Raw genomic sequence first — 24,524 nt, 5'->3', positions numbered from 1 at the left:
AAACAAAAACCAAACAATAAGTAGTTAACTGTGGTAGAAGAAAGGAAACAACAAAAAACAAAAAAGGAAGGGTTGGCTTGAGAGAAGGTAGACACACTTTTTCTTCTGAGACATAAGGACATTGTAAGTTTTGTTATGTGGACAGTGGTATACCCTTAATCTCAAGGGGATTTTATGAACCCCAGAACCAACATTTCTAAGGTATTGTTATGGGGTGAATTGTGATCCCCCCAGAATTTATATGTTGAAATCCTAACTGCCAGTATCCCAGAGTGTGATCTTACTTGGAAATAGGGTCATTGAAAACGTTAATTAGTGAACATGAGGTCATACTGGAGTAGGGTTGGCCCTAATCCCATTGTGACTGATGTCCTTATGAAAAGGAGAAATTTGAAGACAGACATGCACACAGGGAGAATGCCATGTGAAGATTAGAGTTATGATGCCACAAGCCAAGGAACACCAAAGATTGTTGGCAAACTACCACAAGCTAGGGCAGAGGCCTGGAACAGATTCCTCCCACATCCTTCAGGAAGAACCAACCCTGCTAACACCTTGGTTTTAGACTTCTAGCATGCCAGAACTGTGAGACAGTATATTTCTGTTGTTTAAGCCACTTAGATTGTGGTACTTTGTTTTGGCAGTTTTAGCAAACTAAACGTCTTTACTGATGAGCTGGACAACCACTTGCATTAACTTCTGTCTGGTTTCACAGTTACTCACTTGGACAGTGGCCTTGTTGAGTCTTTCTCCCTTTCATCTATGATTCTTCTTGATCTAACAGAAATATCCCATTTTGCTTGGCAATGAAAAGTCCTGTATGTGTGGAAAGAAATGCAACTTGGCTGGCATCCCAAAACTCAAATCCTTCTCTATGGTATTAAAGACAAATAAGAAAGAAGGTAGTAGAAGGATCTTTGTAGGCACTTCACTATTATTCTTAGAAAGTAGGGGATAATAGTTGAGAAACTAGTATAATTATATCACGCTTCACCTTCTTGGTAGGATAATCTAGAGTAATGCATTCTAACCTGGGGAAGCAAAGAGTGGGAAAGGACAAAAGAGATGCCTATTTTCAATTTGATGAAATACCCTATCATTTTGGGGTAGAGAGGGATCAGAAATCCCTTGCTTCTGAGTCCCACCTCAAGAACAAATCAACTAAACACTTGTGATGTCATACAGCCATATTCTGTAGAGGAAGCCAAGATGCTCCACATGCTACAATGTGTGCGCGATGGGAAAGCCATCTTACCCAGTGAAACCAGGTTCTTACAGTTCTCTAGCACCACATCCCTCTGCAGGGCCTTTGTGTAGGAACCAGTTGTTTCCACTCCTTTTGGGTGAAGCTTGCAGGTACATCCTTGAATGTCACCAGATGCTATTTAGAAAAAGATACTGTTATTCAGGGAGTATACTGACTCATGACGTAGGGGTAAGGGATTAAGAAAGTAGCATTTGGTGAAGTAGGTAAGTTGGTTAGGGATGCCACTCAAGGTGGACCAATGCTAGCCCATAATCTGTTTCTCATTTATAATGAGATAAGGAGCTTGTGCCACAATGTAAATATGTATATCAACTATGTCACTAAACATGCTGTTTAGTTCAGCTAGCATCTTTCTTTCTTTCCCTCCTCCCTTTCTGCCTTCTTTCTTCCTTCCTCTCTCTCTCTCTCCCTTTTTTCTGAACATGTTTTCCAGATTTACTCTGGTGAGCACAGGAAAAATTAAACCAATGATTAAAAAAGAAAACTGTCTCCCACTATCAAACCTTACAGACATCATATAGTTGCCTCCTAAACAGTCTTGTGATCTCCACTCTTGGTCACTCTTTCCCCTTGCTCCACGACATATCTGAGCTCCACACTGTTGTTAAAAAGTCATCTTTTCAAAATGATAGTGTTGCTCCTTCATTTAAGTTCTTTAATGTTTCTCCATGGCCAACAAAATTTTTTTAGCTTGGCACAGAAAGTCCTTCATGATCTGTTCATCCTCTAACCTCTCTTTTCACTTTTACACTTTATACTCCAATAGTGTCAGGCTACTTGTAGTTGACTCGATACATCATCGTCATGTATTTTATCATTCCACATCTTTGCACAAATTATACCTTCTGCCTCCCATCTTTTAAACCAATAATTCCAATATAGAAAATTATTATAAAAAATTACCTAACATAGTAGAAAACTTCATATATAATGACTTTAATGGCAGTTCATGATATAAAAATAAACAGTCTAAATTAAGTATTATGGTACAGCAACACAATGGAATATCATGCAACCATTAACATTTTAAATAAGTTGTATGTTTAGTGATTTTAATTTTTTCTGAAAGTAATAAACATCAATAAAAATGTAAAAAGTACAGAAAAATAGAACATAAAGATAACCACAATCCATCCTATCAAAGAGGCCCACTGATAATATTTTTGCATACATCCAATATTTTCCCCATGGAAATATCCATATAAACATATTTATAAATATAATCTTACCCCATTTACAGTTCTGTATCTATATTTTTCACTTACCATAAGTATATTCTTATCATTACAATAGTCTCAGAAAATATGTGTTAATGTCTTCATAATATTCCAACATATAGATGCATCATAATTTATTTACCATTCCCGTGTGGGGGCAGCATAAAAATACTAAAATAAATACCTTGAATAACTGTCTCTGTGTGTGCTCTAAAATAGTTGAGAATTATTGGCCCAAACCCACCACTTTCTGGAGAAATCTATTTGGACATCAGCCCTTAACGACGTTTTTATATGCCTTATCCAATCCTGGCCATGTCTGAAGGAACTAAAACAGATATCTGATAGAAAGCTAGCCAATCAGTAGCCTGTGGATTAGCCTGGCCTCTAAGGCTTGTCCAGAGATAATTATAAGAGCCAATCAGCTTCTCTCTCTCCGAAACTTGAATAGAGGTCCATGGAACACAGCTTGAAAACTCATGCTTTAATTAATATATATTTTATTCTGATATAGATCATGAGATGAAAAGCCTACTTTTTTTCACCAAAGAGTTAATTATCTTGGCACTATTTTCTAATAGCCCTTCTCCTATTCATAGATCATTATCATATGTGAAATATATAAGCACATGTACTAAATATGTCATGTATACATATATAATCCATATACTGGTATATTTTTAAGCTATTTAGTGACTGGGAATTCTAAAATTTTTTCAATTATATAATTAAGCTGTCCATTATTATAACTTCAATATACCATTTAATATATATTAGGGCAATCTCATCAATCTCTTTTACAATTATCTTTGCTCTTCTCCAATGTCTATTTCTCTTAAAGACTAGCGGGGTTTTTTTGGGTATTTTTTTTCCTTTTTGTCTTTTTTCGTGACCGGTAACGGGATCGCAACCCTCAGTGTTATGCCTGCACCGCGCTCAACCAGTGAGTGGACCGGTCTCTATATGGGATCCAAACCCTCGGCGGGAGCACCACCGTGCTCCCAAGCGCTGCACTCTACCGAGTGCACCACCAGGCCGGCCCAAGACTAGCATTTTTAAAATTTTGAACCTAACTGGGATTTTCATGAGATTTTAAATAAATCTATGAATTAACTTAGGCACATTCCCTCTAGAAAAATTGTAAGACTTCTCTATTCAAATTCTCTTTATGTTCCTCAATTAATTTTTGTTTGTCATTATTTTCATTTAGCATTTTTATTCATTCCTTTCTTTAAAAATTTTACCATTATTACAAACCAGATTTTTTCCGCCCATTACATTTTCTAAGTATTGCAAGAAACTATTTTGTATTTTTACCCACCTTAATGGGTTTAATTAGTTGAATCTCTTAATTATTAAAAACATGTTATAGGTACTCCTTTATGTTTGCCTAATAAAACTTTGCCTAGTCTTTTATATTAATCAGTATCATTTTGCTTTAATCTTTTCATTCGTAATAGCATATAATTAGAATTTTAACCCAATCAGAGTGTTCAAATCTTTTTAAGGAGGAACTTAACCTATTTTATCAAATTTGACTTTTTCTCATCTTGTTCCACGTTCTCTAATTTTTTGGCCAACTTCTGTTATTTTGTATTGTCCTTGCTATAGGAACTGAATATTCTTGAAAGGTATAGTGTTTCTTTCAGTTCTATTACTTGCAATTTCTTTTTTTTTTTTTTTTTTTAAAAAAAGATGACCGGTAAGGGGATCTTAACCCTTGACTTGGTGTTGTCAGCACCACGCCCAGCCAGTGAGCGAACCGGCCATCCCTATATGGGATCCGAACCCGGGGCCTTGGTGTTATCAGCACCGCACTCTCCCGAGTGAGCCACCAGGCTGGCCCTACTTGCAATTTCTAAGTATGTAAAAAAAAAAAAAAAAAAATACACCTTTGCTTTTTGAATTTTTAATGCCAAGAAGAAAATGTTAATATTAGCCCCTGCTATTTAAGATCAGAAATGTAGCACACTGTCTCTTGCTATCCCTCCCCCATAAGGTTGACAGATTTAGCAAATCAGAAGAGTGATGAGATCATTTTAAATTTGAATTTCAAATTTTTAAAAATTGGAGGATACCAATTTTAAAAAAAATTTCCTCTGGAGCCTGCAACAGCTAATTTTCAGGTTCTTAGTCTTCAGCATGATATTCCTTTCTTTGGTATTGCAATTCCCTCTTATTTCCCTAAACAGATCCACTTAATTTTTTTCCTTTTGGGATGTAATATCTAAACATATTTTTATATCAACAGTTAGGACTTGAGTATAAGCCCTATGCAATAAATCGGACATATAGTAAAAATTATTCCTTGCTTATCTGACATTCAGACTTAACTGGGTGTCCTGTATTTTATCTGACAATCCCTCTCTCACCCAGACTTTTATACATAATCTTTTATATTCAACATTTGCATATTTTCTTGCACAACTATTTAAATTTTTGGACTTTTTGTAAACAAACTATCAGACAAAACTATGTTTAATTTCAGTGCTCACCAGTCCTTTTACACTGACTTCCACATTCCTGAACTTTAAGAAAGGCACATGTATGGTATGCTTTGTTTTCTTGTTCATGTAAAATATTTGTTTCCTGCATATGTGAGACAATTTCATTAATAAAACTTAAGTAATGAGAAACGCTTTAATCTTAGAATTTTGAAGGTGTTCTTTCATTGTCTTCTGACAGTTACTGTTGCAGTGGTCATCATCCATCCCGTTTTAGTTTTTAGACAACCAGAATTTACTTTCTGCATGCTTTCAATTGTTCTTGCCCCCAGCCCCCAAGGTGTCTCTAAGATTGTTTTGATACTGATTTTGCCTAAAATCTAGTTTTTGTATACTTTTAACTCAATAAAAAATTATTTTCTTTGGTCATTGATTCTATCCCAAATGTTCTTTTATCATCTTTCGAAACATTTTTTAGTTTTCCATTCTTTTTTCTTCATATCTGTCTTTTCTATTTGTTTCTATCTCATTATCCTTTTCGTATACATTTAAGATTATCTCAAGTTTATTCACTACAGTATTCGGTATTCTGCAACGTTAATTCTGCAATAGCCTTTTACTTTGATGTAGCATTTAAAATTTCACTGAAGTCCTTCATTGTATCTGTTTCTTTTTATTTTAGAGGCTCTTTTCTACTTATGGAATTCTACTCTAGCTTTATTGAATTCAGGTTTTCTGTTGTGCTATGGAGGATACCAATTTTTTAAAAAAATTTCCTCTGGAGCCTGCAACAGCTAATTTTCAGGTTCTTAGTCTTCAGCATGATATTCCTTTCTTTGGTATTGCAATTCCCTCTTATTTCCCTAAACAGATCCACTTAATTTTTTTCCTTTTGGGATGTAATATCTAAACATATTTTTATATCAACAGTTAGGACTTGAGTACTCTTACTGACTCTGCTCCACTACTGTAATAGCCCAATTCTTTTCTTACATAATTAGCTTTCATTGTTGCACACAGCTCTGAGTTCAATTCTGTTCTTAGCAGATATTTCCGTTACCACTCTGTTCTACCGAGATTAAGTACAATTCCACTGCTTGGATCTCTGATTCTGAACCAATGGAACCAATCGTGTTTCTAGCAATCACACCTATCAACTTTTGTCTACATGCTTCATACCTTATTTACAGAAACTAAACCTACTTCTTGTTATTTGGTGTCTGAACCTATGAATAAATGCGGGAAACTAGGGAAGGGAAAGGATGAGAATAGATTGTGATCACCTCAAAGTGCAACACGCCTGCAACAGAAGGACGGTTTCTGAGTTTTCTGGTTGACAGAGATAATGTCTCTAAGATATACTATCTCAGATTCGGGGTCATACAATGTTTTCTTATGTTTTATTAGGTGGCTTTTGTTTCATAAGCAATTGAATTTTACTGGTATTATAGTTAATTCTTCCATATTTGAGCAATAGGTTACCTACCAGTTTGAATTTCAAGTTTTGTTTCATCTTTTCTGTGCATTCCTAGGGACTTTACAGGGGAGTCACGAGATGCTGTTTCAGAGATGGCTAGCCTGTTTCAATTCAAACCAACATTTCAGTAAATGTTTTGAAGTCAGTGAAAATACAAAGTTTAACATACAGTATGATTTCATGCACATTAAAATGCACAGAGACTAGAATGAAACAGGATGAAGTTTTCTCCTTAAATTTTTTATATATATTATTGTGACTATGTATTATATTTATAATAAAGAAAATGCACTTTAATTTTAAATACATAGAAATCCTCCTAAGGATCTCCTCTTGAAGTAAATAATTTTTAGTGGGAGTTGGGGGAAACTATAAATGTTGCTTGGGGATTACTTGTGTTATTTACAGGATTTCCTTCCCAGCAACACTTACTGGGTTTAAAAGTTAAGCTTTCATTAAAGCTGTTAACTAAATGAACATGATTTATAAAGTTTCTCTTCTGTGATTACTGTGAAGATGTGAATTATGATCAAATCCCTTATAATACTCATGGCATTTATAAGGTTTCTCTCCTGTGTGGACTCTCTGATGAATTCGAAGAGCTGAGCTGTGACTGAAACCCTTACCACACTTAGCACATTGATAAGGCTTCTCTCCGGTATGAACTCTCTGATGAATGTGAAGATTAGAGCTGTGACTAAAGCCTTTTCCACAATCATCACATTTATAGGGTTTTTCTCCTGTATGGACTCTCTGATGAATGAGGAGATGTGAACGCTGACTGAATCCCTTACCACACTCTTCACATTTATAGGGTTTCTCTCCAGTATGTACTCTTTGATGAGTGTGAAGCTTTGAACTCTTGCTGAAGCCCTTCCCACACTGATGACATGTATAGGGTTTCTCCCCTGTATGGACCCTCTGATGAATGCGAAGATCTGAGCTGTGACTAAAGTCCTTTCCACAGTCATCACATTTATAAGGCTTCTCTCCTGTATGCACTCTCTGGTGAATTTGAAGATTTGAGCGCTGGGTAAAGCCCTTACCACAGTCCTCACATTTATAGGACTTCTCTCCTGTGTGTACTAACTGATGAATTCGAAGATTTGAGCTCTGACTGAAGCCCTTACCACACTCATCACACTTATATGGTTTCTCTCCTGTGTGGACTCTCTGATGAACATGAAGTACTGAACTCCGACTAAAACTCTTACCACACTGATCGCACTTAAAAGGCTTTTCTCCTATGTGAAGTCTCTGGTGAATGTGAAGTAATGAATTTTTACTGGGGTCCTTATCACACTCAAATTTATAGAGTTTCTCTTCTGTGTGCACTCTTTGATGACTGTGAAGACCAGAAATCTGACTGAAGCTCTTACCACATGCATTGCAGATACAAGGTACCTCCCCTGTGGGAACTCTCTGATGAAAGTGAACTCCTGAGCTCTGACTAACGTTACTGCCAACTTCATCACATCCATACAGCTTCTCACCTATGTGGATTCTTGGATGTCTATACAAGTCTGATCTCTGAGAGAAGTATGCTGTGCTGATGGAGCACTGATAGAGCTTTCCTCCAAATTGATTTCTCTTGTGGTGAACACACTCTGAGTTCCAATAATAAATTTCTTCACATTTATTACAGCCACAGTATATCTCTTCCATTGGGTCTTTCAGCAGGTCATTTTGGCGTATCTCCCCAATGTACTCTGGAAGGGCTTCTTCCATTGGGATGTAAGAATGCTGAACTATGAGCTTCTGTTCTTTTTCCATGGAGAGATTTTTCCTGGATATGCCAAGATGGTATCTACCCCCTTGAAAACCATGTAAATCACTCGAGTAGATTTTTCTACCATTGTCTTGAGCGGTTTTTGTTTCTAAGGACTGCCAAGGTATAGACTTTTTATATTTTAAGTTCCTGGGACTTTTGCCTTCAAAAGTCAGTTCATAGTTCCCATACCCTGGTACTTGAGTAGAGAGTATTAACCATTCTTGACACTGGGAAAGGTCTTGCTGAGTTGGGTCTTTGGAATCAACCTGCTGAACAATCTCCTCATAGTTCTGACTCTCATATATCTGAAAGCCAGCATTCTGCCAGCCTTGACAGCAGGAAAAATTTTCATATTCTAAATATCTGAATCTGTGTCCTTGGGGTTTGTAGCTCTCATTCCAGTGTCCTAGAAGAATAAGCAGATAATCCAGTTGTGAGATGAAGTTGGTGTTTAAAAATTACCAAGTATCTAAACTTAATGACCTCCAGAATGATAGGAATATATGTGTATATGGGGGTAGGAGAGAAGGGTTATGACTTTGGCTACTCCATCTGCATCTGGAATTCATTTGTTTCATTCATTCACGTATGTATACATTCATTCACTCATTCTTTCATTCTACAGACATATCTTGAGCATCTACTATTTACTTGGCACTGTAAGAAATAAAAGGGTAAGGCCAGAAATAGTAAAGCCAGGCTTGAAGACTGAGATTTAACTAGATTACTTTGTTTGGAGTATCATTATAAGAAATAAAATATATATTTTATATTTTTCTGTTCTAGAATAGTGTGGAAAAATGGCTGCATTAACCCTCTCCTTTATCATTACCTTCGGGTATTCTCCTACCACACTATCTCTAGGATTGGCTATACAATTTGCTTTGGTCACTGGGACAAGAGCAAAAGTGACACAAGCAGAGACTTGAAAAGTGCTTGTCTTCTTTCTTGCTGCTTTTGGAAATCCTGTGACCACCACCCAGTAAATGAGTCTCGGCTAGCCTGTTTGAAAGGGACATATGGCCGACACATCCTGATTATCCCCACTGATACTGAGCCAACTGCCAGTCATGTGAGTCAGGCCAGCCAGCCTCATCTTAGACCATCCGTCCCCAACCAAATCTCTTCCTGATAGAAGATATATCTAGACAGTAAGAATCATGAAAAATAATAAAGTTTGTCTTAAGCCACTAAATTTGGGGTAATTAGTTATACAATAAAAGCTAACTTATACAAACAGTATAAAGAGATTCAGGAACACAGAAAATCGACTATGTATGGAGATCTGTGCTTTAAAGATAATCCAGAAAATAATTAAAACTAATAGTTACAAATATCTATTAGTTATATTGCATAGGTGTCTTGGAAAATGTTTTGCTTTATCTTCTATTTGTCACCTGACTTAAGAGATATTTTTGAGAATATTTCTTCTACCACCTCAATACAATATCTAAAGAACAAAAGTTTGTAACAAACTGGTTCTAGAAGAAACTAAGTCTGTTCCCCATGAGCTGCTATAACTTTACCTACTGACATGACATTTGTGTAGTTCTCCCACATGACCTCCCTGTAGATCTTTTTCTGAGAAGAATCCAGGAATTTCCACTCCTCCCAAGTAAAAATAACAGTGACATCTTCAAATGTTACTGCCATCTGGTCAAAGAACAGGCTTTCCAAGAAGAAACCTAAGGGAGAAGATGGACAAAGAAAAAGACATTTAGCAGGTGTAATAACATAAGTGGTAAACCAAACAGAAAAAGAAAGAACTTTAATAAGGAAGAAAAACAAGAAAGGTAAAAAGAGACATAACAATAGTAAATGGCTAATAATGTATCCACTCATTGAATACAATCACTATCACAATAAACATTTATATAGCAATTATCAAATATATGGGAACCATTTCACACATATTTCAGGTAATCCTCACAGCAATCCAGTGTCGTAGGTAATATTATCTCTGTTTTGCACATTAGTAAACATTGGTTGAAACTGATTAAGTAAATTCCAAAGATCACAAAGCTGGGACCCAGTTCTGCATGCGTCAGGCCAGGACCACTTGCCAACTACAATTTGCTCACTATTGCTTATATTATTGCTTCATGTTTGATCATTTTAGACATTATCTATTTACTTCTTGCTATGAGGGACTAGATCCTTACATTTCCACCCTTCATTCTCATACAGAGTTATCATTAATTTTTATTTTAATCAATAAGTAGTCCTTATATAATTTTGAATGTGATTATACATAATTTGGGGGGATTACCTGTTTTATTCAATAAATTTACTATCCTCTTATTCTTAATTATCTTGAAAGGCTCTATATAATCTATTTTATCAATTGTCTTACCCCACCCTTCCCCCTTTTATTTTGGAAATGTCATCTTCCTGTTCCAATCTGGGCCAGCTACTCTTCAGAACTCCATTTTCAAGATCAGTGATTCTTCCTCTTTTGTGATTTACTTCCTTATTTTGGAGGAGCACACCCAAATGAGATCAATCGAACCTATGAATATTAAGCCCATGGCCAATGAAAAAAGCAAAGGTGAGAAACAGGCAAGGTTCTCCCCAAGACACACCATTTGGTTTAAGACACAATCTCCAAGCATGGTCACTGGGAAAAATTCCCAGGAATCGTTTGAATCACCGCATACCTGAAGTCTACATTATTCCCAGTCACAATTGCCTGGGTCTAGAATTCTAGAGTCAAAAAATTTTCTCGAAATTGCTTCATTGTTTATAACGATTCAGTGTTGCTGCTAAGACTGATTTTTTTTTTTTTTTTTTTTTTTTTTAAATTCTAATACCTTTTTAGGTAACCTTTTGTTTGCTTCCTCTCTGGAAAGATTTTAGAATCCTCTTTTTTCCCCTGATCCCTTGGTTCAGGGCTTCTTTCAATGGTTGTACGGGCATTCAGTGAGCATTACAATCTGGATACTTCTCATCAGCTCTATTAAATTTTCTTTTGTTTCTTTGAAAACTTTCCTCTCTGATTTCTCTCTTTTAGAACAATTTATTTAAACTGAGTCAGCTATTAGTCGTATATCATTCTCCTGGATGATCTCTTTATGCTTTGTCCATTTTCTCATATTGTTTGTCTCTTTGTCTTTTTGTTCTACCATCTGGGAGAGTTTCTCAACTTTACCTTCCATCTTTTCCATTGAATTTCTTACTCTGGCAATCACGTTTTAATTTCTAAGAGATTATTTTCACTTTCTTATGGTTCTCTTTCTTGGCATCCTGTTCTGGCTTTACAGATGCTTTTAAAATCTTTCTGAGAATATTAATAAGTTTCATGGATACAATGTCTTCTTTAATTACTTTAAGAACACTAATTGGAGTTTGTATTAAGTTCTCTTATGTTGTATGCATTATGTTTCTTCAGAGTCATCCTTTCATCCCCATCTTGGTTTCTCTCTTTAAAGGTGAAAATTTTACTCGAATATCTGATAATTCTTATATCAGCTGAACAGATGATTTGAATGCCAGAATTCTTAGGGAGTGTTCCACTAGTTCAGAAAAATAACTGTCTAATTTTCTGTTTGGGGGGATAGGCGCCTACATGCATCTCAGCCTGGCCTTCTGCACCAAATTGTATGGATGCAGCCTCAGCCTTTCTGAAGTTCATAGGGCTTGTCAGTGCCTTTCTTGCCCATATTCCCATGTGAGCACTCCAGGATGTAAGGTCTTTAGCCCTATGTAAGCTCACTACTATTCCTCCTGTTGTCTTCCAGATTTTTGTTGAAATTTCTCATTTGCTGATGGCTCTTCACTTAATCATTGCAAGTTCATGTTTTTTAGTTTTTTTTAATCATCATCATGCAGTTTTAGAAAGGAAGAGAGATAAATACATGTATTCAAACTACCTAAAAATATTTATTTCAGTGGAAAGAATGGAGCATAAGTTAGTTATGTGACAAATTCATTTTATTTCTTTGATGACATTCTCAATTCTAAAATTCAATTTACAATATTCAGTAAGTACTAGGAATATGGAAAATAGATACTTTAAAATGAAAGAAAACTAAAATGATATCATCATCATCACAGCAACTGCTAAATATTATAGAACATTTACTGTGTAAATAGGGCTATGTTATCTCATTTACTCTCACAACAATCCTATAAAGTATTAATATCTACACTAAAGGAATGAGGAAACTAACATTTAGCTAGATTAAGTAACTTGTACAAGGTCATGTAGTTACACAGTAGAGGTTTTTAAACGAAGGCCTACCTAAGTGAAAGTGAGGGAAATTAAAAACACTTGGTGAAGGGCTGTAAATTGAGATTTCCATATACTGTCATAATGTGTTAATGTACTAGGGCAAAGGGAAGATGTACTGAAATATTCAAGGATTCAAAATATTCCATCTAAATATTTCCAAATAAACTGTATGAAAATCCATACCTAAACAATGAAACATTAATCACATTAACAACTCAAGAATGAGAAAATTCAGGGCTGTATATTTAAATATCTAGTGGTTTATTTGTAAATATTTATAAAACAAATTTTAAGAATTCTGAAGATAAGTTTATTTTAGCACATACAATGCATACATCAATGCCTTGGATTGAATTGTATTCCCCAAAGTCCACATATTGAAGTTTAAGCCCCACTGTAACTGTTGAGGGTGGGAAATCCTATTACAGTAATTGAAAGGTGGGGCCTTGAAGAAGTGATTAGATTGTGAGGACTATGCCCTAGTAAACAGATTAATAATGGTGGTCCATGGACGTGGTTCTGAGGACTTTAAAAGGAGAGTATGTGAGAGTCTCTCTCTCTCTCTGCTCCAACATTCAAGCCATGTGAGACCCCGTGTTGCTGATGTCACCACCAAAGAAGGTTCTCACCAGATGTGTCCACTGGACTTTGGACTTCCCAGCCTCTGAAACTGTAAGCAATAAATTTTGTTTTCTTACAAATTACCCAGTTCCAGGTATTTTGTTATAAGCAAAAAAAATGGATTAATACAATAAATAAAATAAGAAATTTGGGGTGCTGAGAAGCCCAGACTATAGGACTGAAAACTGTCAAAACTGGTATCTGTCTGTAAAATATATGAACTCACTGACCCCTCATTATGTAGAAAGTACACTGAAAATAAAACTGGTGGTTATTGGCTTTGATTACTATTTTAACAAAGACTTAAGAATTTCTTTGCAAAACATGCTAACCATTAAGAGTCTAATTTCTCTTACCAAAAAATAAGTACATAAAAATTTTAAATACTGAATATAAGTAAAAATTGAAAGCTACCCTCCCCCACATAACTTGAGAAATAACCACTATAAACAGTGTAAACTATAAACACCATAAACACTGTGTCCTTTCTGACCTTCTTCCAAGCATATACACAAACATATATACATAACACCACTGATGTTTTTCCTTAACAAAGCCATAATAACTATGCAATTTGCTTTTTTTCATTTAATATAAAGTACACATCTTCCCACTTTGGTACATATAGACCTATCTTATTTGTGGTGGTTTTAAAATATGTCCACAAATTATTTGATAACCTTCCATTCAAGAAGTAGAGCCCAATTCTCTACTCTTTGAATGTGGGCTGGACTTTGTGACTCACTTCTGATGAATAGGAAAAAAAGTGGAAGAGGAAGTAATGTGTGCAGCTTTGGAGACTAGGTCATAAAAAGCACTGCAGCTTTCTCCTTGCTCTCTCTTTCAGGTCACTTGCTCTGGGAGAAGCTACCTGCCATGTCATGAGAATACTCAGGCAGCCCTATGGTGAGGACCATATAGCAAGGAAGTTGGTACCTTCTGCTCTCATTGAGAAATAACGTGTCTTGCCAAAAGCCATGTGAGTGAACCATCTTAGAAGTGGATCCTCCGATCCCAATACAGCCTTTGGATGACTATAGTCCCCACTGACAGCTTGACTACAACCTCATGAGAGGCCCTGAGCCAGCTATGCTGCTTCTAGGTTCTTGACCCTTAGAAAGTGGGTGACATCAATAAATGTTTGTTTTTTTAAGCTGCTAAGTATTGGAATAATTTGTTATGCAACAAAAGATAACTAATAGATTATTGTTTGTAAAAGTTATATAGCATTTAACTTTATGTCATCTAAGATTTAACTCTTCCTATACTAATGGACAGTAAGATTGTTTCTAGTTTCTTGGCTATAACAATACAGCAGTGAAGAATTTTTTTAGGTCTATCATTAAACACACACTTGTAATAATATTTCTATAAGATAAATTTCCAGAAATAAAATTGCCAGGCAGGTGCACTTTAGTTTACTAAAAAATACTGCTAAACTTCCCTTGAAAATACTTTTTAAAAATGCTGTGAATATTTTCCCCACTAGGAAAATTAAAGCAGGACACCTATATTCAAAATTAATAGGTACAATAAATCTATACAGAAAAAAAGTAAAGAAAGGAATTATATAAAGAATAAGTAAAGATAACAAGTAAGCCTACTAATAGAGAAAAGGATACTATAAAGCTAACTTTTAAAATGTAGTGGTATACTGCTGATAAGAGATACACCCAAGACTCATGAATTCTTAAAGATTAAAAATAAAAGGATAGGCTAAACTATAACAGGAAAATGTAGGCAAAAATAAAGTAGGATTTACAATATGAATATAGGTTGAGCATCCCTAATCTGAAAATCCAAAATCCAAATTGCTCCAAAATTTGAAACTTTTGAGCACCAATGTGCCACACAAAGAAAATGCTCATTGGAGCATGTTGGATTTTGAATTTTCAGATTAGGGATGTTCAACTGGTATGTATTCTACAAATATTCCAAAATATGAAAAAATCTGAAATCCAGAACACTTCTGGTCCCAAACATTTCAGATAAGAGGTACTCAACCTGTATTAGGCAAGGTAAAATCCAAGGAAAAAGCATTGCACTGCATAAGCAGAGTCATTTTGTGATAAATAAAGTAATAACCCCTTGTGCACCACCAACCAGAACTGATTAAACTTTTGTCATAAATGTTATTAATATTTTAGTATGGAAAATCTCAAACATTCACAAGAGTGAAGACAACAGTATAATAAGGTCCTATATAATCATTCAACAATTATGAACATTTTATCAATCTTGTTTCAATATTCTGCACCCCCCATTATTATTGTTGTAATTATTATTGGCTGAATAACCAAAACATATCTGGTTATTGCATGTTTCTTAAATCTCTCTTGTTAGGTAACAGTCTCCTCCTATCTTTTTTGTTTGTTTGTTTGTTTGTTAATCATTCCATTAATTTGTTAAAGAAACCCACACATTTGGGCCGGCCCCGTGGCTCACTCGGGAGAGTGTGGTGCTGACAACACCAAGGCCAAGGGTTCGGATCCTAATAGGGATGGCCGGTTTGCTCACTGGGTGAGCGTGGTGCTGACAACACCAAGTCAAGGGTTAAGATCCCCTTACCAGTCATCTTTTTTTTAAAAAAAAAAAAAGAAACCCACACATTTATCCTGTAGAACACTGAGCATCAGAATTGCCTGGAGAACTTGTTAAAACAGTTTCCTCAGCACCATCCCCACAGATTCTGATTCAGTAGGCCTGAGGTAGAACTAAAGAGTCTGCATTTAAGCTCCCAGGTGATGTTGATGCTGCTGATTAGAGACCACAATTTCAGCAGCACTTTTGTAGAACATCCCATGCCCGTGATTTGGCTAATTGTTTCCTTGTGGTGGTTAACTTGTTCTTTATTCCCTTCCTGTTAGCTGGTTCTTTTGTTCCAGAGGCCTGATTAGACTAAGGTTCATTTTTCTGACGAGAATACCTGCTGTATAGCTCCTTTGGACATTTCAGGGTTGCTGAACTGAGCAATGGGTTTGGGTGCTATCAGTCCAGTCCTTCCCTTCTAACATTCCCCCCAACACCTTTCACTAAAAGTCATAGCAGTAAATGACAGTAATTTCCTGGACCTGTTATTTCACTAGGCATTGCAAGTTGGTCTTCTATTCTACCATTCCTTGTACATATATAAGCTATAATTCTTCTGTAATGAAGAACTTACCATCACAAATTTTCTGGTTATCCTGAAATGTAGTCCAAATGAAAAAGGCAGAATAAATGCTTGATTATCCCCCAACCTACACCCTTTTAAAAATCAATTTTCAGGGCCAGCCCCATGGCTCACTTGGGAGAGTTGCGGCGCTGGTAGCTCCAAGGCCGCGGGTTTGGATCCTATATAGGGATGGCCGGTGCGCTCACTGGTTGAGCATGGTGCGGACAACACCGAGCCAAGGGTTGTGATCCCCTTACCGGTCAAAAACAAAACAAAAAAAATAAAATAAAATAAAAATCAATTTTCAGAGTAATAAGATGGGGCAAAGCAATCAACAGCTATGACCAATGAAATCTGTATTGTTTTGCCTTTCAGCATTATGGGGAAGATAGGATAATTTAGTCAGGGTCCCTCAGCTTAGGTCTTGTTGAGGGTCATGCAGCACATTTCTTTGTAAACAAGTTGTGTGTGGATGGAGTTAGTGCACATGCACATCCATGTATATTTTTAGTTAACTGCTATTGTGTGTTCTTCAGATTGTGAAGCAGAGCTGACAGGCAGAGCTCCTGTCTAAAAATAGAGCATGTTTACTCTGCTGGCAGTGGCTCAGTTTTTAAGTGGACTTTGTGGGTAGCAGCTGAGTTTCTGTGTTCCTCTTTGTACTGCCTAGCTCATAGTGTTGTGTGCTGAATAAAAACTATCCCTACTTCAGCCAAGGCTCCAAGGATGTTTTTGCCAGGTTACCTAGCTCATAGACCTGCGTGTGAAGTGTTTGTGAATGGGCTTGAGGGGTCTGTGAGCTCCAGACCCTAGCTCTACAAGCATTTTTATGAACTCATTGATTTTTACATATTTGATGTATTTCAATCAAATTACAGTTGTTTTTCTTTTAGATGTTCAAAACTCCCTCATCTTTAGACTAGTCGAAGTTCCTTGAGGTTGGCTCCTGGGTTTGTGACATGACCCTTTTTAGTGTTTGAGAATTTGCTTACTTGCTGGCACAACAAATGTCCCAGGTTCATTCCTATTACATTTCTTGTACCAACCAGTATTCATCATTTCTCTAAGGAGTTTGATAATTTTCTTTTTTTTTTGTATATACATAACCCCTCCAACAATATTATATGAACTTGATATCCCTTTTGTCTTCCCATCCATGCACATAGTTATCTCTCCAATTATCAAAGTTCTCTTTTTGGTCCTTTTCAAGAAAGGTCAGTTAAAATCATTCTCTATGAATTTGGAATTTTGATTCTTTCTCGTAGTATTGTGAAGTTTTGCTGTATACAATTTGAAACACATTCTTAGCTACATTAGTTTATGATTAATTCACTTCCTTGATGTATCTTTATAAACACTATTTACCTTTTTTGTGACATTACTTTAGGTAGGGCCCTTGTGAAGTGCATAGAGCAAGATTTTGTTTTTCATCCAATTGGTATAACTCAGTCTTTTATACGTTAACTTTATCATGTTCATTTATTGTGATTACTGATATATCTAGACTGACTTCTAAAATCTTATTTTTTATTTTTAAAAATTATTCCTCCATCCTTTCTTGTCTCCTCTTAGAGTTTTATACTTTAATTCTATCCCATCTCCACTTTTTAACCTTTGATTTCAATTTCACACATAATTCCTATTCTTTTACTAGGTAACCTTAATATATTTTAAACATACACACTTACCTCTCTATTTTCCTAACAAGTAACTTAAGAAGAGAAACAAATCCAGGAATGGCTGCATGAGATATGACAAGGAAAGGTGATCAAGTACCTTGGTAAACTTTATTATCATAAGACAAAACAAACAAAAAAAAACCATAGAAGCAAAAAATAGAGTAAGAAAACAAAGCATATCTATGTCTACATATCTGAGCTACAATGCTTGACAATACAAATATGATGAGGGGGAAACAGAGAAAAAAGAATAGGAGTGTGCTAATGTACGTATCTTATTAGAAACATAACCTAGATATTATTAGTAAGTTTAAGAAGTTTACAAGGGTAAATAAAAGTCAACATAGGTTTCAAGATAAAGACAAGCACTATAAAAACCAAAATAGAATCAAAACAAAACAAAAACAGAGAACAACTGCCCCCAGTATGAATCTGGCCCCCACATCATGGGAAGGAGGGGGGACAATCAGCTTTGTATCTCATGAATATTAGTAATAAATAAATAAATAAATAACATAAAAGAAAACAACCTGTTCAAAGGTAAACAGAAAATAAGAAATAATAATAATAATAATAATAGCATAGCAAAAATAATATAACAATAATTATATAAGTGTAAATGATTTAATTTCACAGTTAAAAGACATACACTCTGATTAAAAAATGATTCAACATGTGGTTTATAAGAGATATACTAAAGAGAAAAGTACATATAAATAAAAGGATAGAAAAAGATATACTGAAAAAATATGAACCAAATGAAAGCTGAAATAGCAAATCTAATTTTAGTTGAGGTGAAACGTATGGCCAAAATATCATGAGGGACAAAAAAGTATGTTTTTTAATTACCAGTAAATAAACAGTAAGCCCCCAAAATCCAAAATAAATAAATTGCACCCACAAATAAAATTTCAAAATGTCTAACAACTGTCACAAGTTCAAGGAGAAATATATATACCACCAATTATAATCATAGATATTAAAACACCCCTCTCAAAATTATAGATCAAGCAAACCAAAAAAACCAACAATCTGAAGACTACAAATAATAAGCTTAAGGTATTTTTTATCTGTGTTGAACTCTATACTCCTACAACACAAAATATACGTTATTTTCATGAACATATAGTTCTCTTACAAGATAGACCATGTATTAGTCCATAAAAGAATTCTCAAGAAGTTTCAAAAGAATCAACACAATACATTGTAGAATACATTCTCTAGTTACAAGATAATAAAATTGGAAACGATTAACAATGGAATTTTACAAGCCCACACTTCTGGAATCCAAGTAACACATTTTTAAATACCCCTTGAATTAAAAAGGAAGGTATAATGACAGCAAAGAAAAATCTTAACTGAATAATAATAATTATACAACAAAATTCATAAGACCTAGATGAAGTACCTAAAGTAAACAAAAATGGCTAGAAATAAACAAACTAAGCATTCAACTCGTAAAAACCCTCTCCCACCCCCACCAACAAACTGAGCAAACTTCAAAAAAGGATAAAGTTGAAAGTCAAAGATTTAAAAAACAAATAAATGATTAGGAAAATGCATAAAGCCAAAAGATGTTCTTAAAAATTTAATGTCATATCTCTGAAAGTCTGACTTTTAAAAAGATGATTATAAACAAAACACAGGGCAAGAGGAGGAAATAACTACAGACATAAGATTTTAAAATAATACAAGGGCATTATGAATTACATGCAAACACACTTAAACACCTGTATAAAGAGACAAATTCCTAGCAAAGTACAAAATACTAACATAAAATACCAAAAGAGATTAAAAACTAATAGAAAATTACATAGACTAGAATGTATTAAAGAAACTGAAACGGTAGCCAAGGTTCTTCCTCCCTCCCCCAAATCACAAGGCCCAGAGACTTTTATAGTTGAGTTCTAGCAAACATTCGATTAACAGTTAACTACTATTACAATCAAATTATCTTCAAAAGCAGAAAGAGCAAAAATTGCCAGCTCATTTTATGTGGCTGGTGTAATCTTGGTTCTAAGACCAGATAAGGACAATGTGAATAAAATTAAATTACAGACCTATTTCTAAATTTTGTAATGAAAAAATTCTAAATAAAATATCAGCTAATTGAATTCAGTAAGGCATTAAAATTATACATCATAATCAAGCACAGTTTACTCCAGGAAAGCAAGTATAGTTCAACATGAGAAAATTTATCAATGTAATTCACTGTATTAATAGAATACAGAAGAAAACCATGATTATCTCAACTGAAACATGTGATATAAAGTTCGTGAACTCCAACACCTATACATAGTCTTAAAAAAAAACTTTTAGCAAACTGGGAATTAAAAATACCTCCCTAAATTGGTAAAGGTTATTTATTAAGAACCTTCAGCTTAATGAAGAAACTTTATATATATATATATTTCCTTTACCACGGTAACAAGATTGATCACCATCACTGCTGCTTTTCAGCATGGTACCAGAGGTTCTGGCAAATACTATATAAGAAAAAAAAAAAAAAGAAATAAGAGGTATAAGGATTAGAAGTGAAACCTTAAAATATCATTATTTGCATAGTTATGGCCATCAAACTAGAAAAACCAAAAATATACAGATAAATCATAAACTAAGAGAGTTCAGCAAAATTACCAGATACAATAAAGCAACAGCATGATTCTATCAGCAATAAACTTCTAGAATGTAAAATACCATTCACAACACCAAAACATACCTATCTTAACCAACACGAAGAACTCAATGAAGACAACTTTCAAATTCCAATAAAAAAGAAAGAAAATTATCTGTATTAAAGGAGAAACCTTATTCTATGCCCTTAGACAAAATGATTTAAATGCAATACATACCAATTAAATTCCAGCTAGATTTTTTTTTTGAGGAACATAATACACTTTTTTTCCTTAAAATTTATAGAGAAGGAAAAAAAGTCCACAAAGACAAATCAACGAAGCAGGAAGATTTTCCCTACTAGATATTGATATATCACAAACTACAGTGGTAAAATCAGAACAGAAAAGTAGATCAGTACAACAGAACAGAGGATTCTGAGACTAACCAATGTGCTTCATCTATGAAAATATATGAAAAATAAAGGTGGCATTAAAAATCAAAGAGGAAAATATGAATTATTTACTAGATGGTGTTATGGAAACTGATTAGCTATGTAAGAAAAAATAAAACTGGATTCCAAGTTAATACCATATACTATGGGGATACTAGATGGATTAATCACTTAAATGTTAAAGGGAAAGCTATAAAGTTAGTAAAAGAAAATACTGGAATTTGAAAACATTTACCATTATTAAATGAATCCAAGAGCCAATTCTTTGGCGGGGGTGGGGATGAGGGGGAATATTAACAATAAAATAGATAAATCATCAGCTAGTCAAAGGGGGAAAAAACAGTGAGCGCAAATAGAAAAAAAATAGAAATGAGATTGGAGAAATTTCAACAAGTAAAAATTAACTGAATGTTAGCTGAGCAGTTTCTACAACTCTTTAAAAATTAATTTGAAAATCAGAATGGGAAATATATATTTCCCTAGAAAACCATTCAATATGATCCTAAGAGAACTAAACGGATCAGATATTATGAAAGAAAATGGTCAAGTTATCAAAGAACTATGGCCTTTAAAAATAACTAGAAAAAAAATTTTCTCAAATAAATTTCAGATTTTTAAAGAACAGATTTGGTACTATTAAATTGTTCCAAGACATCAAAAACTGTTCAAGGCCCAGAAAACTTGACAAATTGTTCAAGCCAGCAGAAATAAAGAAAAATATAAGGCCAGTGAAATTCAGCAACACCCATATTCATAAGCTATTGCCATATAACTAATTACTCCAAAACTTAGTGGCATTCAACATGTATCCTTCATTTAAAACTATAGACAAAGCAATTTGGCAAAACAAAAATAAGGACACACAAACATATCCCAAATCCAAAGGTAAAACATCAAAGGCATTCCCATTAAAACTGGAAACTTGACAAGTATACTGAAAATCCACTACTTTTAAACCACTGATATTAAAACACATGCCAATGTAATTAGACAAAACTATCTCTTGAGGGTATGATTGCATATCTGGGAACTACAAGTAAATCAGCTGAAAACTATTAGCAATTATAAGGAAATTCAATGTCCCATTAATTCCACTAGTAGGGCTGTAGCCTAGAGAAGCTTACGCATGTATACTAGAAGATATGTACAAGAACATTTAGAGTATAATAATTGCTATAGAGCAAAAACCTGGAAACAATCCAAAAGGCCTAACAACAGTAGGATGGATAAATAAGTTGTTGTTCATACTATGAAATAGTACAGAACAGTGAAAATGAACTACAGCTATATAAATCAACACAGATGCACTGTAAAAATCTAACATTATACAAAAGAAGCCATTCACAGAGGAATATATACAGTGATTCCATTTACATAATGTTCAAAAATATGCAATACTAAACAATTTTGTTTAGAGATGCAGACTTAGGTAGTTAAAATTACAGAAAAGGAATAATAGACACAACATTTAAGATAGTGGTTGCCCCTCTAGGAAGGCGATAGAAATAAAATTGTGGGGTCATCAGGGGGCTTTTAAAAGTATTTGTTGGCCTATTTGGTGGTTGTCCCTGTTATTACTGTATTTTAAATTGCACATACAGGTTTTCATATATTCTTTTACATATAAGTAATACATCACAATAAAGTTCAAATTAACACATAAAAACCAATAGAGTAATAAAAAAAGAGTTCAGACATAAAATAATAATCATTACAAATTATTTTTTAAATAAAATTGATAATAGCAATAAAAATATAAATTCCTAAAAATACACTTAATAAAAATACTTAGAACATATACAGTTTCAGAATTCTGAGTGGTTTAAAAAAAAGGGGGGTTGAAAAAATAAGACTGCATTCTATCTGAGATAGGAGAAATAAATATAATTTTGTTCTCACTAGTCTGTATTTTCAACGGAATCTATCAAGATACTTACAAGATTTTGATGTTGGGGTGAAGGTGATCTGACAAACTGATTTTTAAGTGCTTTTGTGAGAAAAAAGATAATTTTGAAAGAGGAATAATGAGGGGAGACTAATCCAATGGCATATTAAAACTTTAACAAGGCCTCTGTGATTATAATAGCATGAGTTTGACATAGCAATACAGGAAATCAATGAAAAAGACTAGAAATACAGAAATGGACACAAGTGCAACAGTGAATTTTAAACACGATAAAGGTGACATCAAATTTATGGGGAAAAGATGTCTTAATTAGTGATGTTGGAATAATTGACTTGACATTTGGGAAAAAATTTTAAGCTAGATTCTCTGCCTCAATTTTTATGTCTTAATAACTAAAGTTACATCAGATATGCATTATATTTTAAACAATAATAGCAATCAACTGTGAGTTCTTTGTACATGTCAAGCACTGTGTTAAGTTTTTTTACATGTATGATCTTATTTAACCTTTTTAACAGCCCAACATGGTGGGTTTTATTTCCCCACTTTAAAGAAGAGAAACTGGTTAATAGAACTAAGAAGTGGTAGAGACATGAAACAAGCTTAGGTAATGGGTACAGAACCTGTGTTTTGACCAATATGCTACACTGATTAAACATATCTAAAGGTTAGTACACTGAACATCTAAAACTTATTATATGTAACTTTTACTTTTTTTTACAAAATGTAAACCATCATAATGTTATTCTGTAGAATATTCCCAATATATGAGCTATCTTCCTTCCTGTTCTTTATCCTCACTGAGTGTAAAAGAAAGGCCACATTCCTTTTCATTGTCCATTAAATGCACTACATATAAAGGAACAACAATAAAAACACTCTGACACCAATATAAAAATTGAGAAATGGGTCCATGAAACAGGGCAGCCCCAAAAGTGTCTGTGTGTATGTGGTTTGCGTGTAAACAATTTAGTCATTTTGTATATGAAAAGGTAGCACTACAATCAGTGGAGAAGATAATGTTACTAGAAAAATTCAGTAAGTGAGAAGAAAAATGAATGTTTAAGTATTCCTTTCATTTCTCACATCAAAATAAATTCCTGACAGATTTAAGAGTTAAACTTTTAAAACACTTGAAACTATAAAAAATAGTTGAGGAAAATGAAAGTAATTATGTACTAAATTTGGAGAAGAAGAGAGATTTCAAGCGTAAAACCATATAAATAAAAGAAATAAAATTTCACTTTACACAAATTCAAAACATAAAGAAGTTGTTAAAAGTAAAAGGCAAATGATAATATAGGAGAAATATTTGCACCAGATGACAAATGACATATCTTTTACATACAAGAGTACCTACTGTCAAATGGAAAAAATTCAACAGGAAAATGGTAATGCATGTCATGAGGCAATTAATCAAAAAAGGACTGCAAATGGTCAGTAAATAAGAGTATATAAAAAATAACCAACTCGGGCCGGCCCAGTGGCGCACTGGATAAGTGCGCCGCTTGGGAAGGCGGCGCTCCCGCCCGAGGGTTCGGATCCCACATACAGACCGGTTCCCACTCACTGGCTGAGCGAGGCGCGGGAGCAACACCGAGGCTTGCGGTCCCGTTGCCGGTCCCCCGGCCGGCACCGGGGCCACACCGCGGGGTGCGAGCCGCTGCCCGACGCGGCGAAGCACACACAG

General features: G+C 34.6%; 1 protein-coding gene across 1 annotated transcript in view; it reads right to left on the bottom strand.

Moving 5' to 3' along the window:
• Positions 1-6,469: 6,469 nt before the first annotated feature.
• ZNF214 (zinc finger protein 214) overlaps positions 6,470-24,524 on the bottom strand; it is a 23,523-nt gene continuing 5,468 nt past the window's right edge. The window contains exons 4-5 of the mRNA XM_008585792.1: positions 9,703-9,861; positions 6,470-8,582 (exon numbers count right to left, since the gene is read on the bottom strand). Of these exons, the coding sequence (XP_008584014.1) occupies positions 6,889-8,582; positions 9,703-9,861 (1,853 nt within the window). The 3' untranslated portion in view covers positions 6,470-6,888. The remainder of the gene's footprint in view (positions 8,583-9,702; positions 9,862-24,524) is intronic.

The sequence above is a fragment of the Galeopterus variegatus genome, unplaced genomic scaffold (genome assembly GCF_000696425.1).
Source record: "Galeopterus variegatus unplaced genomic scaffold, G_variegatus-3.0.2 Scaffold3716, whole genome shotgun sequence".
NCBI lineage: Eukaryota > Metazoa > Chordata > Mammalia > Dermoptera > Cynocephalidae > Galeopterus > Galeopterus variegatus.
The sequence above is the reverse complement of the archived record's forward strand: the minus strand, read 5'-3'. Positions and strand labels throughout refer to the sequence as shown.